This window comes from Alosa sapidissima, chromosome 5 (genome assembly GCF_018492685.1).
Source record: "Alosa sapidissima isolate fAloSap1 chromosome 5, fAloSap1.pri, whole genome shotgun sequence".
Classification (NCBI taxonomy): Eukaryota; Metazoa; Chordata; class Actinopteri; order Clupeiformes; family Clupeidae; genus Alosa; species Alosa sapidissima.
This window is the reverse complement of record NC_055961.1, coordinates 22,028,324-22,051,053: the sequence shown is the minus strand read 5'-3', so window position 1 is coordinate 22,051,053 and position 22,730 is coordinate 22,028,324. Positions and strand designations below refer to the sequence as shown.

The 22,730-nt window shown below is 41.9% G+C and overlaps 2 protein-coding genes and 1 long non-coding RNA gene across 10 annotated transcripts in view; 2 read left to right on the top strand and 1 right to left on the bottom strand.

Annotated features, from left to right (window-relative positions):
• The first annotated feature begins 382 nt into the window (after nucleotides 1–382).
• birc2 (baculoviral IAP repeat containing 2) lies at nucleotides 383–8,020 on the top strand. Of its 5 annotated transcripts, none has more exons than XM_042091020.1 (9): nucleotides 386–538; nucleotides 2,232–3,936; nucleotides 4,037–4,136; nucleotides 4,263–4,341; nucleotides 4,417–4,465; nucleotides 4,574–4,816; nucleotides 6,711–6,965; nucleotides 7,436–7,477; nucleotides 7,655–8,020. In XM_042091020.1, exons 2-9 carry the CDS (start codon nucleotides 3,018–3,020, stop codon nucleotides 7,846–7,848), a joined length of 1,881 nt encoding a protein of 626 aa, XP_041946954.1. In that variant the 5' UTR covers nucleotides 386–538; nucleotides 2,232–3,017; the 3' UTR covers nucleotides 7,849–8,020. The 5 variants fall into 5 exon arrangements, with proteins under 5 accessions (XP_041946958.1, XP_041946954.1, XP_041946957.1 ...); XM_042091023.1 differs by lacking the exon at nucleotides 386–538 and adding an exon at nucleotides 626–648; XM_042091021.1 differs by lacking the exon at nucleotides 386–538 and adding an exon at nucleotides 821–923.
• Nucleotides 8,021–8,810: 790 nt separating this feature from the next.
• polq (polymerase (DNA directed), theta) overlaps nucleotides 8,811–22,730 on the bottom strand; it is a 17,328-nt gene continuing 3,408 nt past the window's right edge. Inside the window, exons 6-32 of one of the 4 annotated variants that reach the window (XM_042091015.1) lie at nucleotides 22,475–22,592; nucleotides 22,057–22,279; nucleotides 21,143–21,284; nucleotides 20,607–20,753; nucleotides 20,078–20,290; nucleotides 19,453–19,595; nucleotides 19,106–19,307; nucleotides 18,814–18,959; nucleotides 18,408–18,601; nucleotides 18,135–18,259; nucleotides 17,653–17,896; nucleotides 14,498–17,403; nucleotides 14,015–14,155; nucleotides 13,311–13,513; nucleotides 12,971–13,211; nucleotides 12,154–12,347; nucleotides 11,817–11,948; nucleotides 11,422–11,596; nucleotides 11,188–11,311; nucleotides 10,982–11,097; nucleotides 10,678–10,862; nucleotides 10,462–10,573; nucleotides 10,204–10,328; nucleotides 9,979–10,120; nucleotides 9,795–9,881; nucleotides 9,405–9,511; nucleotides 8,811–9,316 (exon numbers count right to left, since the gene is read on the bottom strand). In XM_042091015.1, coding sequence (XP_041946949.1) covers nucleotides 9,203–9,316; nucleotides 9,405–9,511; nucleotides 9,795–9,881; nucleotides 9,979–10,120; nucleotides 10,204–10,328; nucleotides 10,462–10,573; nucleotides 10,678–10,862; nucleotides 10,982–11,097; nucleotides 11,188–11,311; nucleotides 11,422–11,596; nucleotides 11,817–11,948; nucleotides 12,154–12,347; nucleotides 12,971–13,211; nucleotides 13,311–13,513; nucleotides 14,015–14,155; nucleotides 14,498–17,403; nucleotides 17,653–17,896; nucleotides 18,135–18,259; nucleotides 18,408–18,601; nucleotides 18,814–18,959; nucleotides 19,106–19,307; nucleotides 19,453–19,595; nucleotides 20,078–20,290; nucleotides 20,607–20,753; nucleotides 21,143–21,284; nucleotides 22,057–22,279; nucleotides 22,475–22,592 — 7,001 coding nt within the window. In that variant the 3' untranslated portion in view covers nucleotides 8,811–9,202. The remainder of the gene's footprint in view (nucleotides 9,317–9,404; nucleotides 9,512–9,794; nucleotides 9,882–9,978; nucleotides 10,121–10,203; nucleotides 10,329–10,461; nucleotides 10,574–10,677; nucleotides 10,863–10,981; nucleotides 11,098–11,187; nucleotides 11,312–11,421; nucleotides 11,597–11,816; nucleotides 11,949–12,153; nucleotides 12,348–12,970; nucleotides 13,212–13,310; nucleotides 13,514–14,014; nucleotides 14,156–14,497; nucleotides 17,404–17,652; nucleotides 17,897–18,134; nucleotides 18,260–18,407; nucleotides 18,602–18,813; nucleotides 18,960–19,105; nucleotides 19,308–19,452; nucleotides 19,596–20,077; nucleotides 20,291–20,606; nucleotides 20,754–21,142; nucleotides 21,285–22,056; nucleotides 22,280–22,474; nucleotides 22,593–22,730) is intronic. The other 3 variants (XM_042091018.1, XM_042091017.1, XM_042091019.1) reach the window with 3 other exon arrangements.
• On the top strand, nucleotides 19,295–20,207 carry LOC121708420. Its single transcript, XR_006031644.1, has 3 exons — nucleotides 19,295–19,394; nucleotides 19,510–19,632; nucleotides 20,128–20,207. It is a non-coding gene; the product is annotated as an uncharacterized LOC121708420 (long non-coding RNA).

Here is a 22,730-nt window from a genome sequence, read left to right as displayed (position 1 = left end):
CTAGATAGATAGATAGATAGATAGGCCTACATTTCTCTGACATTATAAAAGCAAACATTTCTCTGACATTATAAGACATTCCCATCATGGTATCACCCTAGAATTTTATTTAATACTCAATTAAGGTCAGGGCTGAAACAGGAAAGTACCTATGATTCAGAATGGGGTTTTCTCATGTCTTTTTGTCTCTCCCTCCCTCCCTCCTTCCAGTCATTAGCCCCTCCTTGGAAGAGACCATCCTCTTATCGTTCGTTCACAAAATTAATGAAAAGGAGGGGCTAAGACTGGAGGGATGAGGGAAGGAAGGGAGGGAGGATAGACAAAAAGACAGACGAGAAAACCCATAGACAGAGAAAACCACATAAAAGATTAAAAAAAAAAAAAAAAACAATGAGGAAAGGGAATTGGCCACGCCTACATTTTTGTGGTTTTAAAAAAACACAACACGTTCTCACTTCCGCTCTGACTTGCAAGTTAGAGCTTTGGTTAGAGGGTTACTTGGAAACGAAAGTCATTTCTGTCGACCAGAAGTGATGAGGTGAGTGTTAAACTTCACCATTGACCAGTTTTACTGGTTTTACCTGTTTTTTTTTGTCATATCAGTCTCCTGTAACGTGATAAGTTAAGCTGATTCTTCTCCGTCTCCAGGTAATGTAAATGAACTGACAAACTGTAAATAATAATAAAATACTGTTTATTTGATAAAAATAAAAAAAGGAGGAATATGTGGTAGTCCTAGGTCTTTTAGACCTACTACAGTATTTTCAGAAAATAGTTCTAGTTGAAAGAAGCAGTTGCTGTAAAACCCATAGCTGCTAAAACCTGACAGCACAGGAAGTCAACCCTGCCCGCAGCTTCCGCGAAGCCATTTTAATGGAAGTTGTGACTAATACGCGGATCTCTGTCCTACTGGTAGCACTAAGGTTTGTTGCGTTATTGTGTGTCTTTTTCTAGTAAAGTGCGGTCTGTGTATGGATTGAACTCAGGGCAAAGGTACTAACGTTTAGTTCTGCCACAGGGAGGCGGTTGACGTTAGCTGGGCAATGATAGCTAAGCTAAGCTAAGACAGCGCTAAAATTGACCTTGTAATGGCGCCTATAATTTTAACTAGCTTCTATGGCTTTCTGCTAACGTAACGTTATAGTGTAATACTTTAGACGGGAAGGGGCAAATAGCTAATTAACTTTAAATTGAGGCACATTCGCCCAAACCTAGCATGTCAAGTGGCTAGGTTGGACGTCCGCCAGTTGGTAAAAATTCCAGTAACATTAGACAGTTGGCCTACAGGCTTCAAATCGCATGGGGGCGATAACTTATAGAAGAATGGGTCTTTATATAATTTGGGGTACATTTCCCGTCTCCACGATAAAGATTTAGTTATGATCAAAAAAAGAAATCTTTATGGAATCAATTTTGAGCAATTATGCTAATAAATACAACATGTATTTATGTAATTAATGTAATGAGTGTCAACTCTGGTAATTTAAGATTTTGCTCTTAAAATTGTGATTTAAATATTTTTTTTGTTTGTTTCAAATGTATATCAGAAGATGTTACAACTAATATTTTAGCACATGATTTTCTTTTTTTAAATTTTATATATATATATATATATATATATATATATATATATATATATATATATATATATATTATGTTATATATGTCAAAGCTACCTTTTTTTTTTTTTAGAAAATATGCACCTCTTGGAAACACCGCCGTCATGTCATCCGGAGAAATGTACAGCTCCCATTGACTTTTATTGAACACATGTAAACAAAACGTCAATAATGTGCTCAAACTAACGCCGCTGACTTATGCCAGCAACCATTTGACTTTGATAATTAACTACATTTTCGTACAACATAATATAGAGCAACAATAACAGAATTTGGATCAAGCAATGAGGAGAAATCTTATGCAAAGTGTCAGCCCCTACATTACCTACATTTATGGCCACAGCAAACTGATAATATCGGTTATCATGTCGGCCCTAAAATTCCATTTCGGGGCATCTCTAGTTATGCACAAATTTGCTCTAAAATGTTGTTTTTTTTTTTTGTTTTTTTTTTCAAATAATGGCTGCTGAAAATGTCAAAATACAGAAAAAAAAATCTGTCAGTAACATATGTCAATCTCAGTTGCCATTGCTATCCCTTAAGCAGATGATTTGTGTGAATTGTACTATATGCTTTTGATCACATTGTTCACTAACATTGTGTTATCCACAGGTTGGACTGGCTTTGACATCGGAAAACCTCACTTCTTCAACGTCGCTTAAACATATTAACTTATATTATTTGATTTCATAATTGGACATTTTTTTCCAAAATGGACCCTTAAACCCCAAAATAAGGGATGCCCATCATGGAGAGAGGCTTGAATTAACACCTCACCACATTCACCTGCTTTAATGATTGTAATCATACTTATATTTTCGGTTTGGCATTTTAGATATTGGGCTTAAACAACATAATGTTTCTAAAAGGGAACATGCACAAGAGGGAAGCATTTTACTTTCCACATGACCCTGACTGATGTCCCAACCACACTGATAGGATCGTTTTCATTTTTAAGTTTTGCCATAGTCAGTTTGCCTTTTTGTTGGAATGTGTGAATTCGCTCAATGCATGTGAGCTTGGGAGTGTAGTTCCTGCTTTAAGCTTATGTCTTCTGACTGTCATAGGGTTCAGTAGAGCTGTAGGGCCTGTCCTCAGTAGGTCCTGAGCATGGAGTGATTCGTTGAAATGAAAGGGCAAGAGGTCGTTCTTCCTGGACCTCAGTTGTTAAGTGATATGAGCAGTGTGTTGCAGTTTCTACTCCTAAATGAGATCTTAGGGTTACCTTGTGTCGCCAAACTTTTTGGATGGCATGAGAGTAGGAAGACTGCATGGAAAGATATATGTGTGTGTGTGTGTGTGTGTGATACCATCTGTTTAGCTGTTTATCTTTTATCATCTCAGCTAATTAATTCAAGCCTCTCTCCTTGAATGGGCATCCCTATTTTATGTCCTTAAATGGAAATTTTACAAAACAGTCCCTTTTTAATGGGGTTATGTCGTAACAGTGCCCCCACAGACTTGCAGTACGACAACTCCTCCGAGTTGTTCCGCATATCGACATTCGCCAAATTTCCCTCAACGGCAGCTGTAACGGAAAGAAGCCTTGCTCGTGCTGGCTTCTATTACACTGGTGTTGGGGACAGGGTCCAGTGCTTCCGCTGCAAAGTGACCGCAGACAACTGGCAGCCAGGTGATTGCCCTGCCGAACGGCACAAACAGCTGTCTCCGAGCTGCTCGTTCATTCAGACCTTGCCCTCCACTGCCAACCTGCTGTCGTCCTCCCACTCCGCTTTCTCCCCACTCCGCAATGCTACCCAGATGCCCGCGCCAGTGGCGGTGGCAGGGGCTGCGGCGGCAACGTCCTCTGGCCAATCAGAGGAGCAGGTGGGCTACCTCAACATGGGCTTCAGTAACCTGGCCCCTTCTAGCCCCCTGACGTCGCGTGGTGTGGAGGACATGTCCCACCAGCGGCCGCAGACCTGCCACAACCCCAGCATGCGCCGGGAGCAGGACCGCCTGGAGTCCTTCCAGAGCTGGACCGTGACCACCATCACACCGGCTGAATTAGCCAAGGCTGGTTTCTACTACCTTGGTCAGGGTGACCGCGTGGCCTGTTTCACCTGTGGAGGTCAGCTGAGCAACTGGGAGCCTGGTGACCGGGCAGTGTCCGAACACCAGAGGCATTATCCCAACTGCCGTTTTGTCAGAGGGGACAGAACGGAAAACGTGTCCCTTGCCGAAAGCAGCGTCTTGACCAACGTGTCCAACTCTGCCATGCAACAGTGTGATGAGAGGCTTCTCACGTTTGTGAACTGGCCCTCCAGGATACCTGTTCGCCCAGACCAACTTGCCAAGGCCGGATTTTATTATGTTGGTAAGAATATGTCTTTGACCCAATTGCAGCTAAGCCTTAATTGTTAGACGTCATACTGGGTATTACTATTGTTCATTGTTTGTTTTCCACCCCGGCACAGGCCGCAATGATGATGTGAAGTGCTTTTGCTGCGATGGAGGATTAAGATGCTGGGAATCTGGTGACGACCCATGGGTAGAACATGCCAAGTGGTTCCCAAGGTAAGTTCATTATAACTTTTATTTTTGTTACACCATACACCTTTTATCACTTCTGTGACTGTTTAGCTATTAACCCTCATGTCTTTCTAATGGGTTTCATGTGGATGTATTTTGCCTCTTCTACAGGTGTGAATATCTTTTGCAAGAGAAGGGACAAGAATTTGTCCACCAAATTCAAGCCAGATTCCCAAGACTCTTTGAGCAGGTAAGTGTGAAACTCCAGTCACAAGACCTTAATGTTGACAATAAGAGCAAAACTAACTGTGCCTCTGCTCCACAGCTGTTGACAAATGGTGACGGTCACTCTCGTGAGATTGTTGATCCACCAGGTAAGTGTATAGATGTAGACTGCCAAATATCAATCAGGTCCAACATATTTTTTATTATGTTTGAGACAAACCGAATTTCCCCATTAATCGTGCCTTCACTCTGAATAGTTGTGCATCTCGGCCCTGGAGAGGAACGTTCAGAAGATGCTGTAATGATGAACACGCCCGTGGTGAAGTCTGCCCTAGAAATGGGGTTTGAACGCAACTTGGTCAAGCAGACTGTGCAAAGCAAGATCCTCACCAGTGGGGAAAACTACAAGACCGTGCAGGAGCTGGTGTCTGATCTCCTCAGTGCAGAAGATGAAAAGCGGGAAGAAGAGAAGGAGCTTTTTGCCGAGGAGATGGCATCAGGTATGGACCCTTTCAAGAGAGTTCCATTATCAGCATCATAGTTGGCCCCACAAGACTTCCTTTTTAACATTCCATATGTTATCTTAATGTAGAGGAAGTAGATTGGGGCCCAAATAGAACGTTCAAGCATTGTTTTTGTTTACCTTGTTGAAAGGGTCTATATATTGACTCTTGGCACCAGGTATATATTGACTCTTGGCATCAGGTATATATTGAATTAGTAAAATTGTCCTTATAGGCAGGTCTTGCCACTTGGCAGCCATCTCCACTCAAAAAATAGGCTAAAGAAGACACTTTTGGGTGTCGGGGTGAACAGAAAACAGTTACCTGAAACACTTTGGTTTTCCAATACAAGCATCAGAAGGCACAGGAACTCATAGCATCATAGCATTTCAGACAAGGAATGAATAGTGCTGAAGAGTACATTGAAACATGAAAATCTATTGTAGTTCAAATAAGAACTTTGAACATGTGCATAATAGGTCCTCTTTAATGCTTGTTTAGAAAGGGGAAAAAAAACTTCCAGACCAAGCTTCTAATTGAGACCTGCCTTTGTTTGTCCAAACCTGTAATCACACCAGGCCAGTTAACCCTTAAAGGTGTGGGTTCTTGAACATTCTAACATAAGATTCTGTTTAGCTACAATTCAAGGTTCTAAAATTCTATGTTGAATTCAATGAACCCAGAGCCATATAGATAGATCTATCTATAAGGCTCTGAGTGAACCCAGATATTCTTTAGAACGTTCATTTTCCAACATTCCTGTCACACTGGTGTGAGGGACTTGGCTTTTAGGCGGGGATCAATCAGGCAACAAAACAGATTGTCTGCCTACTACCATATGGTTATTATTTTAATTGTGATAGCCTTATAATTATTAACATAGGCCTAGGTAGCCTAGTCATTGTTTGCTTATTTTATTGATAGACGTTTGATGAATGAATGAGCCTACTGTAGTTGATTGGAAGTAGAGGGGCAAGTTTTCGAAGGTATTTTCAACTAAAATATTAAGGTAAATCATACTATGTGCATTCTTTGCAGTGGCAAGCGCTTTCTTAATGATGTCGCGTGCCGAGACAAGGAAGCACTCACGTGGGTGCATACGTAAATTTGCATTCAGTTGGTCTACCACGCCTACTTCTGCTGTTTTACAGAAATAGCCATGATTCCCCTTTCAAAAAAGGATAACTTTACTTCATTGTTAGTCTATATCAAAAGCGGTTGTTCACTTTGTGTGAATGACGCTATTTTCTGCGTCTTTTTTATTCCAACCGTGGGCACTTTGGAGCAGAAACGAGAATGCGCACACATCCTGAATTACATACACCTGGCTTGACATAGTCGCTCCTACTCATCCTGGATTGGCATTAGTGAAACGAGTTGAGCTAGGATGACCAGACAACGCTATGTCAAACCTCGCTTTATCACTTATCTTGGATGTCTTAATTCTGCCTTTGTGAAATACCCCTCTGGTTCCTGTTAATTCCTGTCAGCTCACTGAGTAAACACAAACCTTGTGACTCAATTGCCTGGTAACACCTGACTCAGGTTTTAGGTTCTCACATGTTCCATTTTGTGCAGTAGAAAGGCATCTATATTGTCAGTAAATAAAAAGGAAATGTTACAGGAAACCCTAGCTAGACCATATGTCTTATCCTGATAGTGCTTGTCTGCTGATGGCAATCATTTATGTTTAGAACATTTACTAATTCACTACGTAGTGAATGAGTGGTTGTTCTGAAAACAGTGATGATCTAAATGTTATTGTGGGTGCAGGGGAGGGAATTGCTGTGGAACTTCCATTGTGCATTTGAATGTAATTTGCCTCCACCCACAATAGTATCACAAGAGAGGTAAAGTCCAAACATTACTTAACGTGACCTTTCTTTTTTAGATGGCTTTACCTTTCTGAAAAAGCACCACACAGCCCTGACGCAAAGATTAAAGAGTGTGCAAAGTTTAATGGACCATTTACTGGAAGAAAAAGTGATTTCCCAGGAGGAGTATGACACCATTCGCAACTGCACGTCAGTCAAGCGGCAAACAGCCCAACTCATCGACTTGGTTCTGTCAAAGGGGAACGCTGCAGCTGAAGTCTTCAGAAATTGGATCAAAAAGAATGATGTTTACCTCTTGAGAGAATTAATGGGTATTAACCATTTACCTTCTTGATTACAAATATATAAAGTCCTGGGGGGAAAAACATACAAGATCATGCTGGTTCATGCAAGATCACCTGGTTAAGAACACCTCACACATGGAGATGAAACTTGGTGATGCAACAAGGGAGTGTCTTTGTCTCCCAGTTAAACTGCCAAAGATTAAGTAGTATAGACTCTTTCAATCAGTTCCTAGAGGGTTTCCGGTTGAAATGTTCAAAACCAACGCAGATACTTTGAAATGAAAATGAATCGGACTTTAGCACAATGCTCTACAAAATGACTACAACATTTTTTTTTGTCCCCAAGTTACCATTAGCTTTCTGTGCCACCGGAAATGCCTTAGGAATGCACATGTTTGTTTATGCAGTTGAAGGGGTCTATATTAAACTACTAAACTCCAGCTACTTACAGAAGACTGACCTCAATTGTTTAATTGTTGTTCTCGCTACACTTTCAGCCCAGTCAAATGAAGCTGCATCACCGAGTCAAGATCTTTCAGGTATACAAATATGTGAAGGGTTGCTTTTCCTTTCAGATTTTTAACAAAAAACAAACAAACAAACAAACAAACAAAAAAAGGGAATCAGATTCAGCAGCCTGAATGGAGTCTGCTGTCCTTGTTATCATTAAGCCGGTGGTTTCCATCTTGTTCTCTCCTCCCTCTTGTATTCTCCAGATTTACCAATGGAAGAGCAGCTGAGGCGACTTCAGGAGGAGCGCACGTGTAAAGTGTGCATGGATAAGGAGGTTAACATCGTCTTCATTCCCTGTGGACACTTGGTGGTGTGCAAGGAGTGTGCCCCCTCATTGCGCAAGTGTCCCATCTGCAGAGGCGTTGTGAAAGGCACTGTCCGAACCTTCCTCTCCTAAATACGCAGCAGATGTTTGGAAAACCTTTCATAGAATATTATTACATACCATTGTGGTATGTATATTCACCCAACAGCAAGCTTGCACTTTGGAGAGGTACAGATGGCGATCAGTTCATGTGATTGTCACTTGATTTGTCTTCTCATCATTTAATAAAATATTAATTGGCAAAGTGTTCCAGTTGTGTTTTCAAACGAGTGTGGCTCTTTTATAGGCATATTTTAGCCCAGTAGCGCAACCATTGAGGCAGTGTAAGGCTATTTCTTTTATTATTATATTCGTAGTATGGAGCTTTTATACTCACAGCTGTCCAATATATTAAGTCATTACTCTCTTATTAACAGTCTTATCAACAACAGTAGTAAAGTTTGTGACTATAATGTTTAAAATAGCTTTCCATTTTCCAGCAGACTCCTAGGCTGGGTACCTGTCTATTATACTTTTGCTACTGCTGAGTACATAAAGAATACTTAACTGCTGAATGGATATGTCCCATGAATGCTAGGCTTTACCCAATAAACATGGCTGTGAAGGCACATATGCTAGACATAAAAGGGCAAAATATCCAACACCCTTTTATGTAAGTTGCTTTAGGAACTAAGTTCTCACATTTTTTTCCATCTAAGAAGGTTGCTGTTGGGTGAAACATGACACTGTGCTATGGTATCTCATCAGAAACACTACAGTTTATGACGATGTGCTGTAAAAAACAAAATGCTCAGGGTGCTTGCAAAAGGCCTGGAAAAGTGGCAAATGAATGACTTGCTTTCCAGACCAAAAGTATGAGTATGAAGTTTGGATGAAAGTCTTAAAAATGTTAGGATATTTTGCACATAATACATTGTTGATGGTGCACAAAAATATCAATGGCCAAAATCTTTACTGAAAAGGGCAAGCACCCAGTTCCCTGTTGAATGTGGGATGTATATTGTCTGTTGGAGTGAAGCAACAGTACAAACCAAAACTTTGAATCAGAACTTTTAATAGTGCGATACATTTTTTTAGTCGCTTAATTCTTCTCACAACCTGGGTAGGAAATAGTGTTAATGTGTACAACTATACATCTTGTAATTCCCCTTACATAAATACAGATACATACAGCAAATGTAGATTTAATTACAATACATTCAAAGACATTCATTTAAATTCATTATTGCTTCTGGCCCAATAAAGGAAATATATCCAGGCCTTTTGTGAAGAGGCTAAAAACCAATAAAAACAGGAGGTTAAAAAAATTCTTTGGAAATGTTATGATTATGAACACTACAATCACAAACCAACATTTTACAAATGAGCAGTTTAATCTGTTGGCTCTTGAAGGTGCAAAGGATGTCCCTCCAGTAATAAATATCTACTAAATATCCAAGTCTTGTAGATTACCCCAGCTGGAGCCAACCTTCACTTTGACACAGAGCTTCACGTACAGCTTCACAGCGGACTCCATTTCTTTCTTCATAATCTGTGCAACCTTGAAAAAACAAAAACACACGGCAGGCATTCAGCACATCTCCAGACAATGGCTTTGCTCTATAGTAGCCTACAGACGGTTGTTTTACATGTATGAGGTCTTCTTCAGCGACTTCATAGATGAGCTCATCGTGGAGTTGTAGAATGAAGTAAGCTCCTCTCAGGGGCCTGGAGAGGACTCGGTGGCGCCTTGATCCTGAGAACATGCAACCAGAGACGGTTAACCCTTGAAGGTGTGTGTTTTTGAACATTCTAACATAATATTCAGTTCCGCAACAATTCAAGGTTTTAAAATTCTATGTTGAATTCAATGAACCCAGATATTCTTTAGAACGTTTGCTACTCATATGAGAAGCGCTCTGCTTAACACTACACTGAGAGCTTCAGACCCTCTGCTGTGGATTAAGGGTTTGTCTACTCTATACATTCTATGTACCTACCATATCTGAAATACCAGAAATGGAATAATATGCTCTGACCTTTCCTAGTCACAGATATGAAGAAGCTCATTCCTCTGTCACATCTAAGGAAGATCATTCCTTCTGTGGTTGTCATCATTGAGGAATCTACAGTTGTATTTCATCATGGTTTAGCATCTTACACAACATCCTAAAAATCATAAAACTGTTCATGGCATACAGGGGCACCATGACAGTGACCCACCTGCTCCTGGGACAGGGTGCTGATGAGACTGGGGTATGTTCTGGAAAGCTTTGTTAAACTGCAGCTGAATGTTGACTGTGGCAAGCTTGACGATGTCAGCTGCAGACCCTTGGACAGTGGTGTTGACTGCCTGGCGTTCAGCCTACAGAGTTAATCAATTTAATGAGACAGACTACAGCTTGCCTTGGGCACTGATGATTCTTTTCATGGTAACATGAAACTTACATGCGATCTTATATACATATTTTTATCTTTTATGCCTGGGAGAAACCTCCTCCTGCCAAGAATGGTCTGTACATAGCCATTTTTGCCACAGTTCTTCACAGTTTCTTTTAAAAAGGTCTGTATTCCTGAAACACAAGATAAATGCAGTCATACCACGGCACACTTGGCAAGTTCAGTTAAAGCATTTAACTCCTCTAAATCCCTATATATATATATATATATATATATATATATATATATATATATATATATATTTACCTGAATATCTTGATTTGAAAGATTCAATGTAAGATGCAGCATCATTCTCATCAATGTCCATTTGTTCTCCAAGAGATTTTGCTCCCATGCCATAGATGATTCCATAACAAATCTGTCAAAGAAAGGAAAAGACTCATTAAACACACTCGTTTTTTTTTTTAAGCTGAGTCGCCATTACTGGTGCAACATAAATAAGAAGCTGTGAGACTGCTGTACCTGTTTTGCCTGCTGTCTCAAACGATCATCTACTGATGCAGGGTCCACCATCTTCCACTCAGCTGCAATGCTTTTGAAGACGTCTGCCCCGCTGTTAAGCACCTTGAGGAGTCGCCGGTCACGCGACAGGTGAGCCAAGATTCTGAGCTCTAACTGAGAGTAGTCAGCTGCTAAGATGAGCCCTCCTAAGTAATAAATTACATGGCCAAGAAACAACAAGAAAACATTTTATCATTTTACCAATGCAAGACAACAGCCAACACTTTTAACGATTGAATGAACAATACTTCTTAGTGTGCCTCACCTGAGAAAGGGACAAAAGCGTGCCTCATACTAACTGAAAAAGGTGTGCCCCTTTCTTGTGGAGTTTCCAATGTTTTGATGAGTGGTACAAATTGCTGAGGAATCCTTGATTTTCTCCTGTGAAGAAATTTCTGAATGTAAGAAACTGGTCTGGTCATTGTAGAAAATATTCAAACACAGGTTAGTTACATATTCAGGTTCAATTACCTTTTTGAGGAACCAATACTACTTCCATTCTCCAATGGCTGGCTTTCCCCAATTACTGTGGGCATCTCTATATCAAAATCTTTGGGGACATTCTGAATGTTCGGTTCAGTGAAGCTAACTCTTCCTACATAAGGTTGTGATAGATATAAAAGAACATTATAAACCAAATGGTGTACATATTTTACAAACAACAAAGCCATGCTGTTAATCTATGTTTACTGTAGTTATCTCTACCTGTTGCTGTATGTGTTTGTGAGACTGGATGTATCCTCTCCATATTCAGTACTGGATGCAGACATTTCTCTCTTTGCAGGGGAAAAACTACCTTGGTCAGGGCATTTGTGATTCTTCTCCATTCTAGAATAACCCCTGGTAACTGGTGCAGTGGTTTCAGTTTTTCTAGAATGTCCTGGAAACATTTATTTTGAATCACAATTCATAATTACAGAAAGAACCTTTACAAACACAAAATGCATAGGAAACAACAGAATAACAGTTTGCTATAGTGTGTATATTGCTGATTTACAGTATTTGTCTCTCTACAGACCTACACAGATTGTCCGAAGACCTCAAACATGGCTTCTGGCCAACACGCAATGAATTTCCAATCATAGAATTGTGGAAAGTACCTTTGTGGTGCTAAACTGTTTAGCCAGTCTGACCCGACCTCCACCAGGTCTTCGAGTGTAACCAAGAGTCTTCTTGGCCTTCTGACCATTTACGTCCCCGTTTGGAGGCAACTTCAGCTCCAAGAACAGCACCTGATAAACCCAGACACATTTCTCACTTCTTCAGACTTTTCAACAATGAGAAATACAATTCTAGGGAGCTTGCTGTCCAAAATGGCAAAATAAATGTACATACTGTAGTTATAAATTAAAATAGCAGTAAAAATGTGGCAAAGGTATAACAGATGATTATCCAACTTTACACAAGGTAGGTCCACCAACACTGTACTTAACAGACCTCTGCAACATCGTCAGGGCTGGTCAGGGAGAAGCTGTGCCCAGCCAGCTGGTATGCCTGGGACTCCAGGGCTTTGAGCTTGGCCTGCATAACATGCTTCTGGGCTTCGCACTCCTCGGTGCTGAACCCAATACCATTGAGCTCCAACAAAGCCAGGCAGTACTGGTTTGGCATCTCCACATTGTGAAACACATCTGGAAGGGAAAAAATGTTCAGCACCCTAAAACCATAGTGAATCCCCTTCCTCCCAAGGACATAAGTATACTTCTGTGGACAAGATTTCACGCAAATCAGGTGCGCTCAGTTGTCTCCAAAGTAGGGCTTGGTGATATGGACCAAAAATCTTATCCCGATATTTTTACGCTGAATGCCGATATGTATATAATCTGCATTTTAAACAAAATGGGCTAAATGTTCAGGTTTAACTCGATGCCACATGTATGTATGTACATCTGCATGCAGAGGCAGATAGGGGAGCGGGTTGAGTCGGTCGTACGCTATGAAAGAGCTGCCTACTTTCGAGTGGACAGAGGAGCAAACAGCAAAAAACAAATCATGACGCAATATCGACATTAAGATACTGTCCCAACTATACATCTCCTAAAATATACAGGTATAACTCATAATATTGATATACCACTCAATCCTGCTCCAAGTATTATTTTTCTGCTGTGCTAACAGACACAAATTATGGTGCTGCGCAATCAGTCCATATGTACAGTACATGCTCAAACTGTGTCCACAGAAATATACTTTCCCCTTAAGTGGAAGGCTGTTTTCTATTGAAGCTTTAAAAGCTAGTCGCGTAAAGCAATACCTAACAGACTGTCCTTGGACAGAAGGTCAGTGAGCTGGCCCATGACTCTGTAAACAAGGACGCATTCCACTGCTGCTCTGTACCGTCCGGAGTAACTGGCATCCCCACTCATCCCTAAACTTTGCACGCCTTGTCCTGAACTAATACCGTCCAGCAGAGAGACGTCTTGTGGGGCGAAGTTTGTCACCATGTTGTGCAGAGTGCGTTCTTTAGAGCCAGGGTCCAGCAGCCAACAAGCAACCTGCACACAATGGGAATCACATGGTAATAACATAGCATGCAAATGGAACTCAGTCTTTGAAACATTATGATACGGAGAGGGAGAAAGAGGCCCACCCACCTTTGGGTCTTCGAAGACTCCTCCAAGTGAGACTCCACAGGCCGACAACAATGTCTTGTAGACTTGAAGGAGGTCATACGCAATTGTAACTCCTCCATCATCAGAGAGAACCTTCTTTTCTAAACAGCTTTGAATTCGCTTCTGTCTCTCGGCAACAGTCAATTTGTCATCCAGAGGAGGAGGGGCTAAGCTTGCACTGATGTCTGTGGACAGGCATAAATATATGGCAAATTGTTTTACAATCTACACATTATATTGTTTAGCATTTAGCAGACACTCTCATCCAGAGTGAACTAACTAGAGATGAGTAACCACTAGACCACCACCCATACAGTATACTTAGAAACAAGGAAGATGGAGGGGAAAGGTTAGGCTTGCAGGGTAACTGTTTCAGAATCAGTTTCATTTGTTAGCCAAGTATACTTACGTACACAAGGAATTTGACTTCGGTAGGTGTTATCTCTCTACACATTCAACAAATAGACATGTAGTACTAACAAATAGACATGTAGTAGTAAACAGACATGTAGTAGTGTAGCGAAGGGAGAGAGCAGTGACCCCAACCGGTCTTGAACCTGGGTCTCCGGGGCACTAAACCTGCAGCTTGACCGCAACGTCAAAGAGACAGGCCCCTTGGTATGGTCGTCAGAGCGCATACTCAACTGTAGTGACGGCACTCCATCACAAGTAGTTTATGGTAATACCTGTGTTTGTCTGTTCCTGCTGTAGAGATATGTAATAGGCATCTTTTCCTCCCCAGCACACAGAGATGCCAACAACAACAAGTCCTTCATCTCCTTTCACAGGGAACCCATCTTTCCTCAGGCTTTTCCCTGGGTGGACACCTACAACCAGACATACAGTAAATCAGCTAATACAAAAATATCAAATAATAAATCAAATAATCAAAAAATACAAAGAGCTACAGTAATTTCCTGTGTATTAGCCGCATTGTGTATAAACCGCAGGACAGTGTTTTATGCAAGTTAAAAAAACAAAACTATATTTATACCATATTAATTGCCCCTGTGTATTAACCTCATGGCTGAAGTAATTTTGCAAAATCAATGTATAAACCTTGGCTAATAGTTGGGAAATTACAGTATTGCTTAAATTGAGGAAGAAAAATCACTGAAAGACATGGAAGGGAGGCTGCTGTGTAATGGATGAAAACAAATGCACCTGACCTTGTTTGTGTTTTACTCCTATGACCGACTTGGTGTCTGGAATGCGATCACACTCCTCACAGGCAAGAGCCAGAGCAACCCTCTGCTGCGTTTGCCACTCCTTCACAAAAGTCTCAAAGAGGCTCTGATCACTGGCCACATCAATGATTGTGAAGGACTCGGGACTGCTGGGAGTGAACCCCATAGATATCTGTTCCTCGGTTGCCTCATGTGGAAGGCCACTGTCAGTTAGAGGGTTGTTATCGCTGAGATTGGATTTTAATTTCACTTCCACATCAGGCCAAGGTTTTTCTTTGGTGTTCGTTGAGGATTGGGGCTGAAGTGGTGACTGGATGGCCGAGGTGGTCATTTTGACCCTTACAGGAGTGACAGGCTCTGGGGTTGGAGGAATGATGTCACCCCCTTGTCTGGACCGTGGGTTTCCTATTGTGTTCTGTGTCATGACAACATCATTCTCACCTACATTGTTTTTATTTTCAGTGTCAACCACATTGTCTTCCCTCTCAGCTATCAAACCTTCATGATCTGAGGAGTCTGAATTTGTCTCCACTGGCATCTCACTGAAAGTTGAAAACTGCTCTGACCACTTATCAAATACCTCTTGCATTCCTGGACTCACAAGAAACGAGCACTCACTGATCTTTGCCTCTAGGTCTTTACAAATCACTTCTCTGTCAACAGGCCCAGGGAACTCAGACATAACACACTCCTCCATACCTGGCCTCTCTGGCTCTCTGGTTGGCAGATGGCCACATTTTAACACACTATTCATTTTCTCCAGGTAATGTTCTCCGATCAGGAGGGAATCTCCCCACTCAGACAGGTTGAATGACGACTCGCCCCATTGGATGGCCTCTTGAACTTCACCAAGGGGTGGACTATCTGGGGGTTCCTCAGTATCTGCTGCTATTCCATCCTGAGCGACCATTCTGTTCTCCTCTGCCATTCCATCCACTGCTGTCACTTTATTCTCTTCCGCCATTCCATTCTCTGCCCTCATTCCACTCTCTGTCGTCACTCCAGTCTCTTCCGCCATTCCATCCACCTCCTCCTCCTCAGTTTCACCTGACGCATCCTCTGCTGCCAGGGCATCCAGCAAGGAGCTATCATATAGACTATCAAATAGGAAACTGCTGCTACCATTGAGGCTGGTCTCCGCTGCATCTTGTGGGATCTTCTGGCCGTTGTTGGATTCTAGAGCATGTGGGTCATTTGCTTGCGCGTCCTGCTGTGGAACTCTCAAATTCTCTTCGATTACTTGATGACTGTAATTGAGAATTTTTTCCATTTGACTGTCTGTCAGGGAGATGTTGTATTTGGGATGGGCTAGGGTACAGCTGCGAAGGCAGACATTGGTAGGACTTATATTGCCCAATGACCTCTCCCTGTTGGGGTTTGTCTCAATACCAGATTCCTCAGAAGACTTTTCGTCTTCAGATACTGACAGCTTAAGCATGACATCAGTGTGGGATTTCATGGTTCCATTATTAGCTTTTGAGTTGGCATCTCCCTGAAAAACACCATCAGTGTGGGATTTCATGGTTCCATTACTAGCTGTTGAGTTGGCATCTCCCTGAAAAACACCATCAGTGTGGGATTTCATGGTTCCATTACTAGCTGTTAAGTTGGCATCTCCCTGAAAAACACCATCTTGCTGCTGTATGATTCTCTCGGTCTGTGTGTCTAGCTGAAAACTGTCACCAAAGTCCCCTGCATTCCCTGTGTACAAATCAGGGGATGTACATTTCTCTGCTGGTGAGACAACAGTGACTTGTTTAATTCCTGGTGTCCTGATGTGACATGATGATGAGGAAGTGTCTTGGGGAACATCTTGACTTTGACATGACTCTTCAGCTTTGTTTCTTTTTGTTTGTACTAAAGAAGATCTCTCTGTTTCGTTTTTGGCCTCGCTATGCGTGTCCTCGGTAAAGAAATGCTTGGATTTAAATCTGACCTTCCTCCCACGGTCCTGATTCTTGTCACAACTTAACCTCGGGACTTCCTCAGAGTCTTTCAACTGGGTTGCTTGCTCAAGTTTATCTGTATTTTTGTCACCTTCTTTACTTGTGTGATTTTGATCTTCAGCTAGGTCTGAGGAGGGCTGATCTGTCCTCTCTGGAAGTGATGTGCTGTATTTATTTACGATTTGTCCATCATGTCCATCTGTCACTCCTAAATCTTCCACTTTCCTACGTTTGGACACCTGAGTATCAGGTGGTGGTGCAGACTGCTCCTCAGTGGCAGACATGCCATTTGTATTTAACTGATTGTCTGAATTCACATGAACAGATGACTGAGCAGACACTGTGTCGTCCACTGGCCGTTTCTTGTCTTTTGCTTTTATGGACCTCAGCACTTTATACAATGCACTGGATCGGCGTTCACAGTCAGCAGGCAGAAAATCCAGCACAGGATTTGTAATGGTGTTCTTAGTTGATTTGTCAACAGAAGTGTCCATGGGTTCTTCCCCGCTTTCAACATTCTCTTTGGATGTAACTTGGAGACGGACAGTGTCGTCACACGCCATGTGCAGACTTTTCGTGATCTCTGTGTCTTTCACCACTCCCTTTGCATGTTTACAATCTGCACTTGTATTGGTGTCAGTCACTCCTCCTTTAACACTTGCCTCATTGACCTCAGGCTTGTGCACCGCTGTCCTCTCTGACTCATCATCAGCTGATCGCTCTGCTGCTGGCTGGTTTGTGCTGCCCCCTAGTGGTAGAGAGGCTGGGTCCCAGTTCACACCCAGCATGGCCAAGTCCTGCTGCAGCAGGTGCCTCGCCTCGGCCACAATCTCCAGAGCTGCCTCTCTCTCCGTCAAGGGCTTCTTCCCGCTGACCCATATACAACGTAAGCTTCTGCGCTCCTGGACTTCCCATTCAGTCTCGTCAACGGCCTGCTTGGAGCTAAAATGGAGGAGAGATCACATGATCAGAAAGAAGTGAAAGGATACTTATTCATTATTTCCATTCAATCCTGTCATATAATAATTATAATATAGTAACAGATTCTATGCACAGCAAAGTCCTTCAATTTATTTAATTCTACATTACTTATTAATATGACATTCATCTTAATATAAATTTCTAAAGATTAAGCTTGTTTGTTGGGTTTCCATGAAGTGAATCTCAAACTTTTCCACTCTCTGGTTTTACCTTTTGAAAGGGACAGCTTTCCTAAGCACTTTCTCTACATCTGCAACCTGCGCATGGGCCACATCTGCCACGGTGAGAAGTCCTGCGCTGTACAGGGTTCGTGCGGTCTGGGCGTTCAGGAGAGAGATCCGCACCAGATCACAGAGTTCTCTCTGCACTCCGAAACTGAGGCGACTCTGGAACTGTGACAGTAGTATCTCCAGGTTGTGCCAACCCAAGCGGTTGCAGAAGACCGTGACCATTCCTGTTCATATACAACATAGAACCAACAAATAACCTAACTAATAAATTATAACTACATTTCAATTAGTGAATGAAGGAAAACAATACAAGTTCCCTTTGTCCTGTTGTTTGTTAAGTGATGCACAGATAATGTTCCATAAATAAATGTCTTACAAAATGGGCTTTAATCATGCATGATCAAAGTCATGAAAATAGCACAAGAAAAGATAAAACAAAGGTATTGTCATCAAACCTATTACCTGCGTAGGTGGAGGCTGACTGTTGAAGAGACTGAAGCTGTCCTCTGCTACACCCGTACTTCTTCGCCACAATACCCAGAGGTACTTCATTCACCAAGTCCAGTAACACCAGTGTAGTAAAAAATCTATAAATATTAACATATCAAAGAAATAGTCTGTTCATTCATTTAAAAAGCTTCACATCAGCCTCCAAAAATTATTTAGCAAATAATCATGATCATCAGATTATACTGCAAATCTGACTACAGTACAACTGTAAAAGGGATTCGGTACCGTTTATGTATGGCCATTTGCCTTCGTTGTTTATCAGTCTTGGCAACCAGCTTCCCACTGACCGAGCGTGCCAGGAAACCCTCCTGGATTCCCACCATTTCAGCCACACGCTTCATCGATGATGGCAGCTGTTCCCAGAGACAGAAAAACTGGTACCAGTCAATTGTGGTCCAGTCCGCATACACAGGGGTTATCTGAAAGAGATATATGAACTTTAACACTATATTTAACAGTGAGCAAAAAAAAGACCTAACTTATGACTTAGTGTATTGACAGTAACAATGAAAAGTGTTCCCTTCAAGATCTAGTTAAATGTCAAATGAAACTGTATATTAAAATGTAAAAACATTATCACTGCACTTACAGTGTGTACGTGTTATTAGTCCTGCCATGTCTCTATGCTTACCTGGTAAAGAATATGGAGGTCATTCTCCAACACAAATCCCTTCATTGCTCTCTGCAGGTCTGCAAATATCCCCAGGGCCTCCGGTGGTGACAGGGATGAGGACAGAGTCGCAGAGCCCAGATGAGTGGGACAATACCTCTCCTCTGCTAAACAACACAAACAAACAAACAAACAAACAAACAACAGCTCCATAATGTTGCTACTGCAATCACCTGTGTGCACACTGGTGGCGATGAAACTTCGCAGATGACGAAAGGTTTGTTAGTGGAAATCTACTGAGAATCTGTCTCACCATCTTTGTCGTTCTGGATGTGGATAAATTCATTGTCCATGAGCCACTCTATACAGGCCTCTATGGCTCCACGACTCTTGTCCTTCGTGCTGGATGTTGATCCTGCACTCCCTTCCTCTGCTGCCAGACTCGCTGCCAGTAGCGTGCAGGAGGCATAGAGCTTCACCTCCTCCGGAGTGCTCGCAACTCCCCCAACGATAATCTGATAACACCACAAGAAAGACAGCAAGATGAATACAACTATCTGAATAGTTCAACACACTGGTGATCTCGCTGAGAAAGTGAGAATGTAAGGATAAAATCAATTTTTCCGTTGTATGTTACGTTTCCCCGAGTCCCTTCCTTACCTCTAGAATTGCCCGAAGCATACTAGTCGTAACGCCCTCACCCTCCTTTTTAATCAGACAGCTGCTGATTGGCTTCAGCGTGCCCTGTATCAAGCTGACTCCCTTGAGACGTTCGGACTCCTTACAGACCAGCACGCTCTCACCTGGATCAGAGTCATGTTTTCACTTTGAATAGGCAAGGTAGGTACACTACATATTTGCTCATAATACACAACAACAAACAAGTTAGGGTTTAACTAACAGTATGAGTATTTCACACAACACATCAAAATGCGTAACCCAACTGAGAAGATGAATCTGATATGCTAATGATTTCAAGAGGTTTTGAAAGGGGTAACTACAGTCGTTTCCGGTGTATTAGCCGCATCATGTATAAAGCGCATGATGGTGTTTCCTAAAAAACTTTGTATTGACCACACCTGTGTATACCTGCTCAATAGCCCAATGAATCAGAATCAGATCAGAAAGAAGGAGGAAGAAAAATGAAATGCATTCCCATTCATAGCCCGCCCCAGTGTATTAACCTCATAGCTGAGGAAATCTTTGCTAAATCAATACATAAACCTTGACTAAGAGATTACAGGAAGGAAATTACAGTAAATTGCAGTGGAGCTCGTTCCCTTACCCTCAGTGTCCACTCCTTTGCGCCCCGCTCGCCCTGCCATCTGCTTGTAGGTCAATATGTCCAGCAGGTGGCCGTTGAAGACCGGGGTACGGATGATGACGCGTCGTGCCGGAAGGTTCACGCCAGAAGACAGGGTAGACGTTGCGGCCAGGACTCGAATGCAACCCTCACGGAAGCCATTCTCTAAAATATCCCTCTCGTCAAAGGTCAGTCCTGGGATTGAAGAGTTGGTTTAAACTATGTAGAGCATAAACTTAGAAGAGTAGCCACATACTTATTTAGCTTAAGACTATTTATTGACCATACATGTCTTCATCAATGATTCCATTTCTTTTTTAAACTATGTGCATGTTATATATGTGAAAGCTAGGTAAACATATCTATCCACATACATATAGGTATATGTATGTGGATGGATAGATAGATAGATAGATAGATAGACAGATAGATAGATAGATAGATAGATATAAATTATCATATAAATCATATAAATAATAGTATGTCCAAGTCTACCCTGTTCATTTTGTACCTGCATGATGGAAGGCCACGCCCCATGGCACAGTGCGCTGGAGAATATGATCGAGTCCTGCAGGGGACCGTTTCAGCTGAGCCACCACATCCAGCAGACCCTCATGCTTCAGAGACACAGGAGGTGGACCTGACGAACCCTGCTTTTCTGTAACAGTACAAGTTATAGGTAAATACTGACTCCGGGAAACTTAAAGGAGAATTCTTTAACATCATACCCCCAGAGCACTGTAGCTGTCTGGCTGCTGGCTAGCTAGATAGCATCGATCTTTTTTGTTTTATTTCGTATCGACTCGGTGAGTACCTTGGTGACCTCGAGAAATGAAGATCTATGTGAAATATCGCAAATACATCTGTATAAATTAGAAAGAATATATTGTGCGTGGCAAGAAGAATTTCTGAGTCATCTGAAATTTTCCAGGCAGTCATAGATGATTATCTATTTTCAAATCTTAAACAACCCAGCCCACGCCTAACATCTGGCACAGTTCCTGAGAACCTTAAGCCCAAACCCTGTGAGTGATTTTATATGTGTACCTTTGTGATGGAGGTTGTAAAATTCCCTTGCAATGCTGTCTGTCAGTTTCTCACACCAGCTTTTAGAGGGGCAGAACAGCAATACAGAGTGACCGTCCTGTATAGTCTCAAAACACAGGCTTACAATGTGGTCATCATCACCCTGGGGAGGAAAGAACAGTCTCAAAACACAGGCTTACAATGTGGTGTGGAGATTTGTAATATACTGACTGCTAGCAGTTTTAAACAGCACTACATTTACTAAAATGTATTAATTGTTATCGACACAGCAGGCTTTTGACTACACTCATCGTTCATTTGGTTAAGTATTGCAGTCACTGCAACAATAATTAAATGACAACACTTGACATTTTCAGTGGGCTAAGCAGGGCAAGTGACCTTAAGCAAAGTCCTTTTAGGCAAGTCCCTCCACTCGGCGGCCATATACCAACGTTTTATGGGCACTCATCGGGCACAGTCTTTGGGTCGAACTGCGCGTGCGCATGGCTTCACGACACCAATCTTGCTCCAGCGGCGAGATCACAACACACCACATGATTTGCTCAATGTATTCACATGTCGACGTTTTGCCGAGGAAGGGGTGGGATATGTGTAGACAACGGCCATATTGGCGTGACAAACTAGCCCCATGCATTTCTATGGAGTATTTTTTGAGTGCTGTGTCTCCACATTAGAAAGTCTCTGCCTTAAGTGACCTTGTAGGAACCTGGATAGTGCTTGTACAAACAACAAACTACATTGATGCAAAGTGCAGTGGAACATTTCTGAGGGGAAAATCCCAGAGTGGTTAAAATTACATTGTTTAGATAAATACCTGCACCTGTGGAACTCTTCAACATGTGGTTCTCCAGATCTCAGTTTACTCTTTACATTTTAACATTTTATCTTAACTTCCGGGTAGCCTTGTTCCTGACCTTAACTTGAAGAGCAGGCTGGAACTTCCTCATGAGGGCCATTGAGCCATCGTAAACACTGGAGCCAATCTTCACCCACTCTTTCAGAGGGACGGGTCGGTAGTCTGTATGATAAAGCTCAGCATCCAGCCAGGTGGCCAAGAGGTCCAGATTGGGTAGCGTGGCACTCATCCCCACAATCTGAATTTCCTTAGAAACACTCTGGCTTTTTTCTGACAAAGATCTATGCAAAGATCAAAATACAGGCATACTGTCAAAGCAGTATTGGATGTCAATATTCATGTCCTGAATATTCAAGTTTTCTAGGGACTTATAGAAGCATACTAAGAAAGCATACTAAGAAAGCATACTAAGAAAGCATACTAAGAAAGCATACTAAGAAAGTGTGCAATGATTGTACTGAGATGCAGATCGAGACCTTGTATCTGCAGTTGAGGTTTTCTGTGCAATGAAGCGAATCTTGGTCAGTAGAAGTTCCAGCAAATAGCCTCTCCCAGAGTCTCCAACCATGTGCAGCTCGTCTACAACCACTATTCCTGAAGACAAAAAATGCCATTATGCTTAAATAATAATAAAAAACATAGAAAGATACATGGATACATGGAATACATGGAATATCAAATGGAAATGAAATGCTTATTACAATGAGATGAAAATAACATTCAAAATAACAA

Bases quoted from the DNA above. Each gene is read 5' to 3' on its own strand.
- birc2 (XM_042091020.1), top strand. From the start codon at position 3,018: ATGGAAATTTTACAAAACAGTCCCTTTTTAATGGGGTTATGTCGTAAC. The intron at 4,342-4,416 runs GTAAGTGTGAAA...TCTGCTCCACAG, and splicing joins TCCCAAGACTCTTTGAGCAG to CTGTTGACAAATGGTGACGG. The intron at 6,966-7,435 runs GTATTAACCATT...CTACACTTTCAG, and splicing joins CCTCTTGAGAGAATTAATGG to CCCAGTCAAATGAAGCTGCA.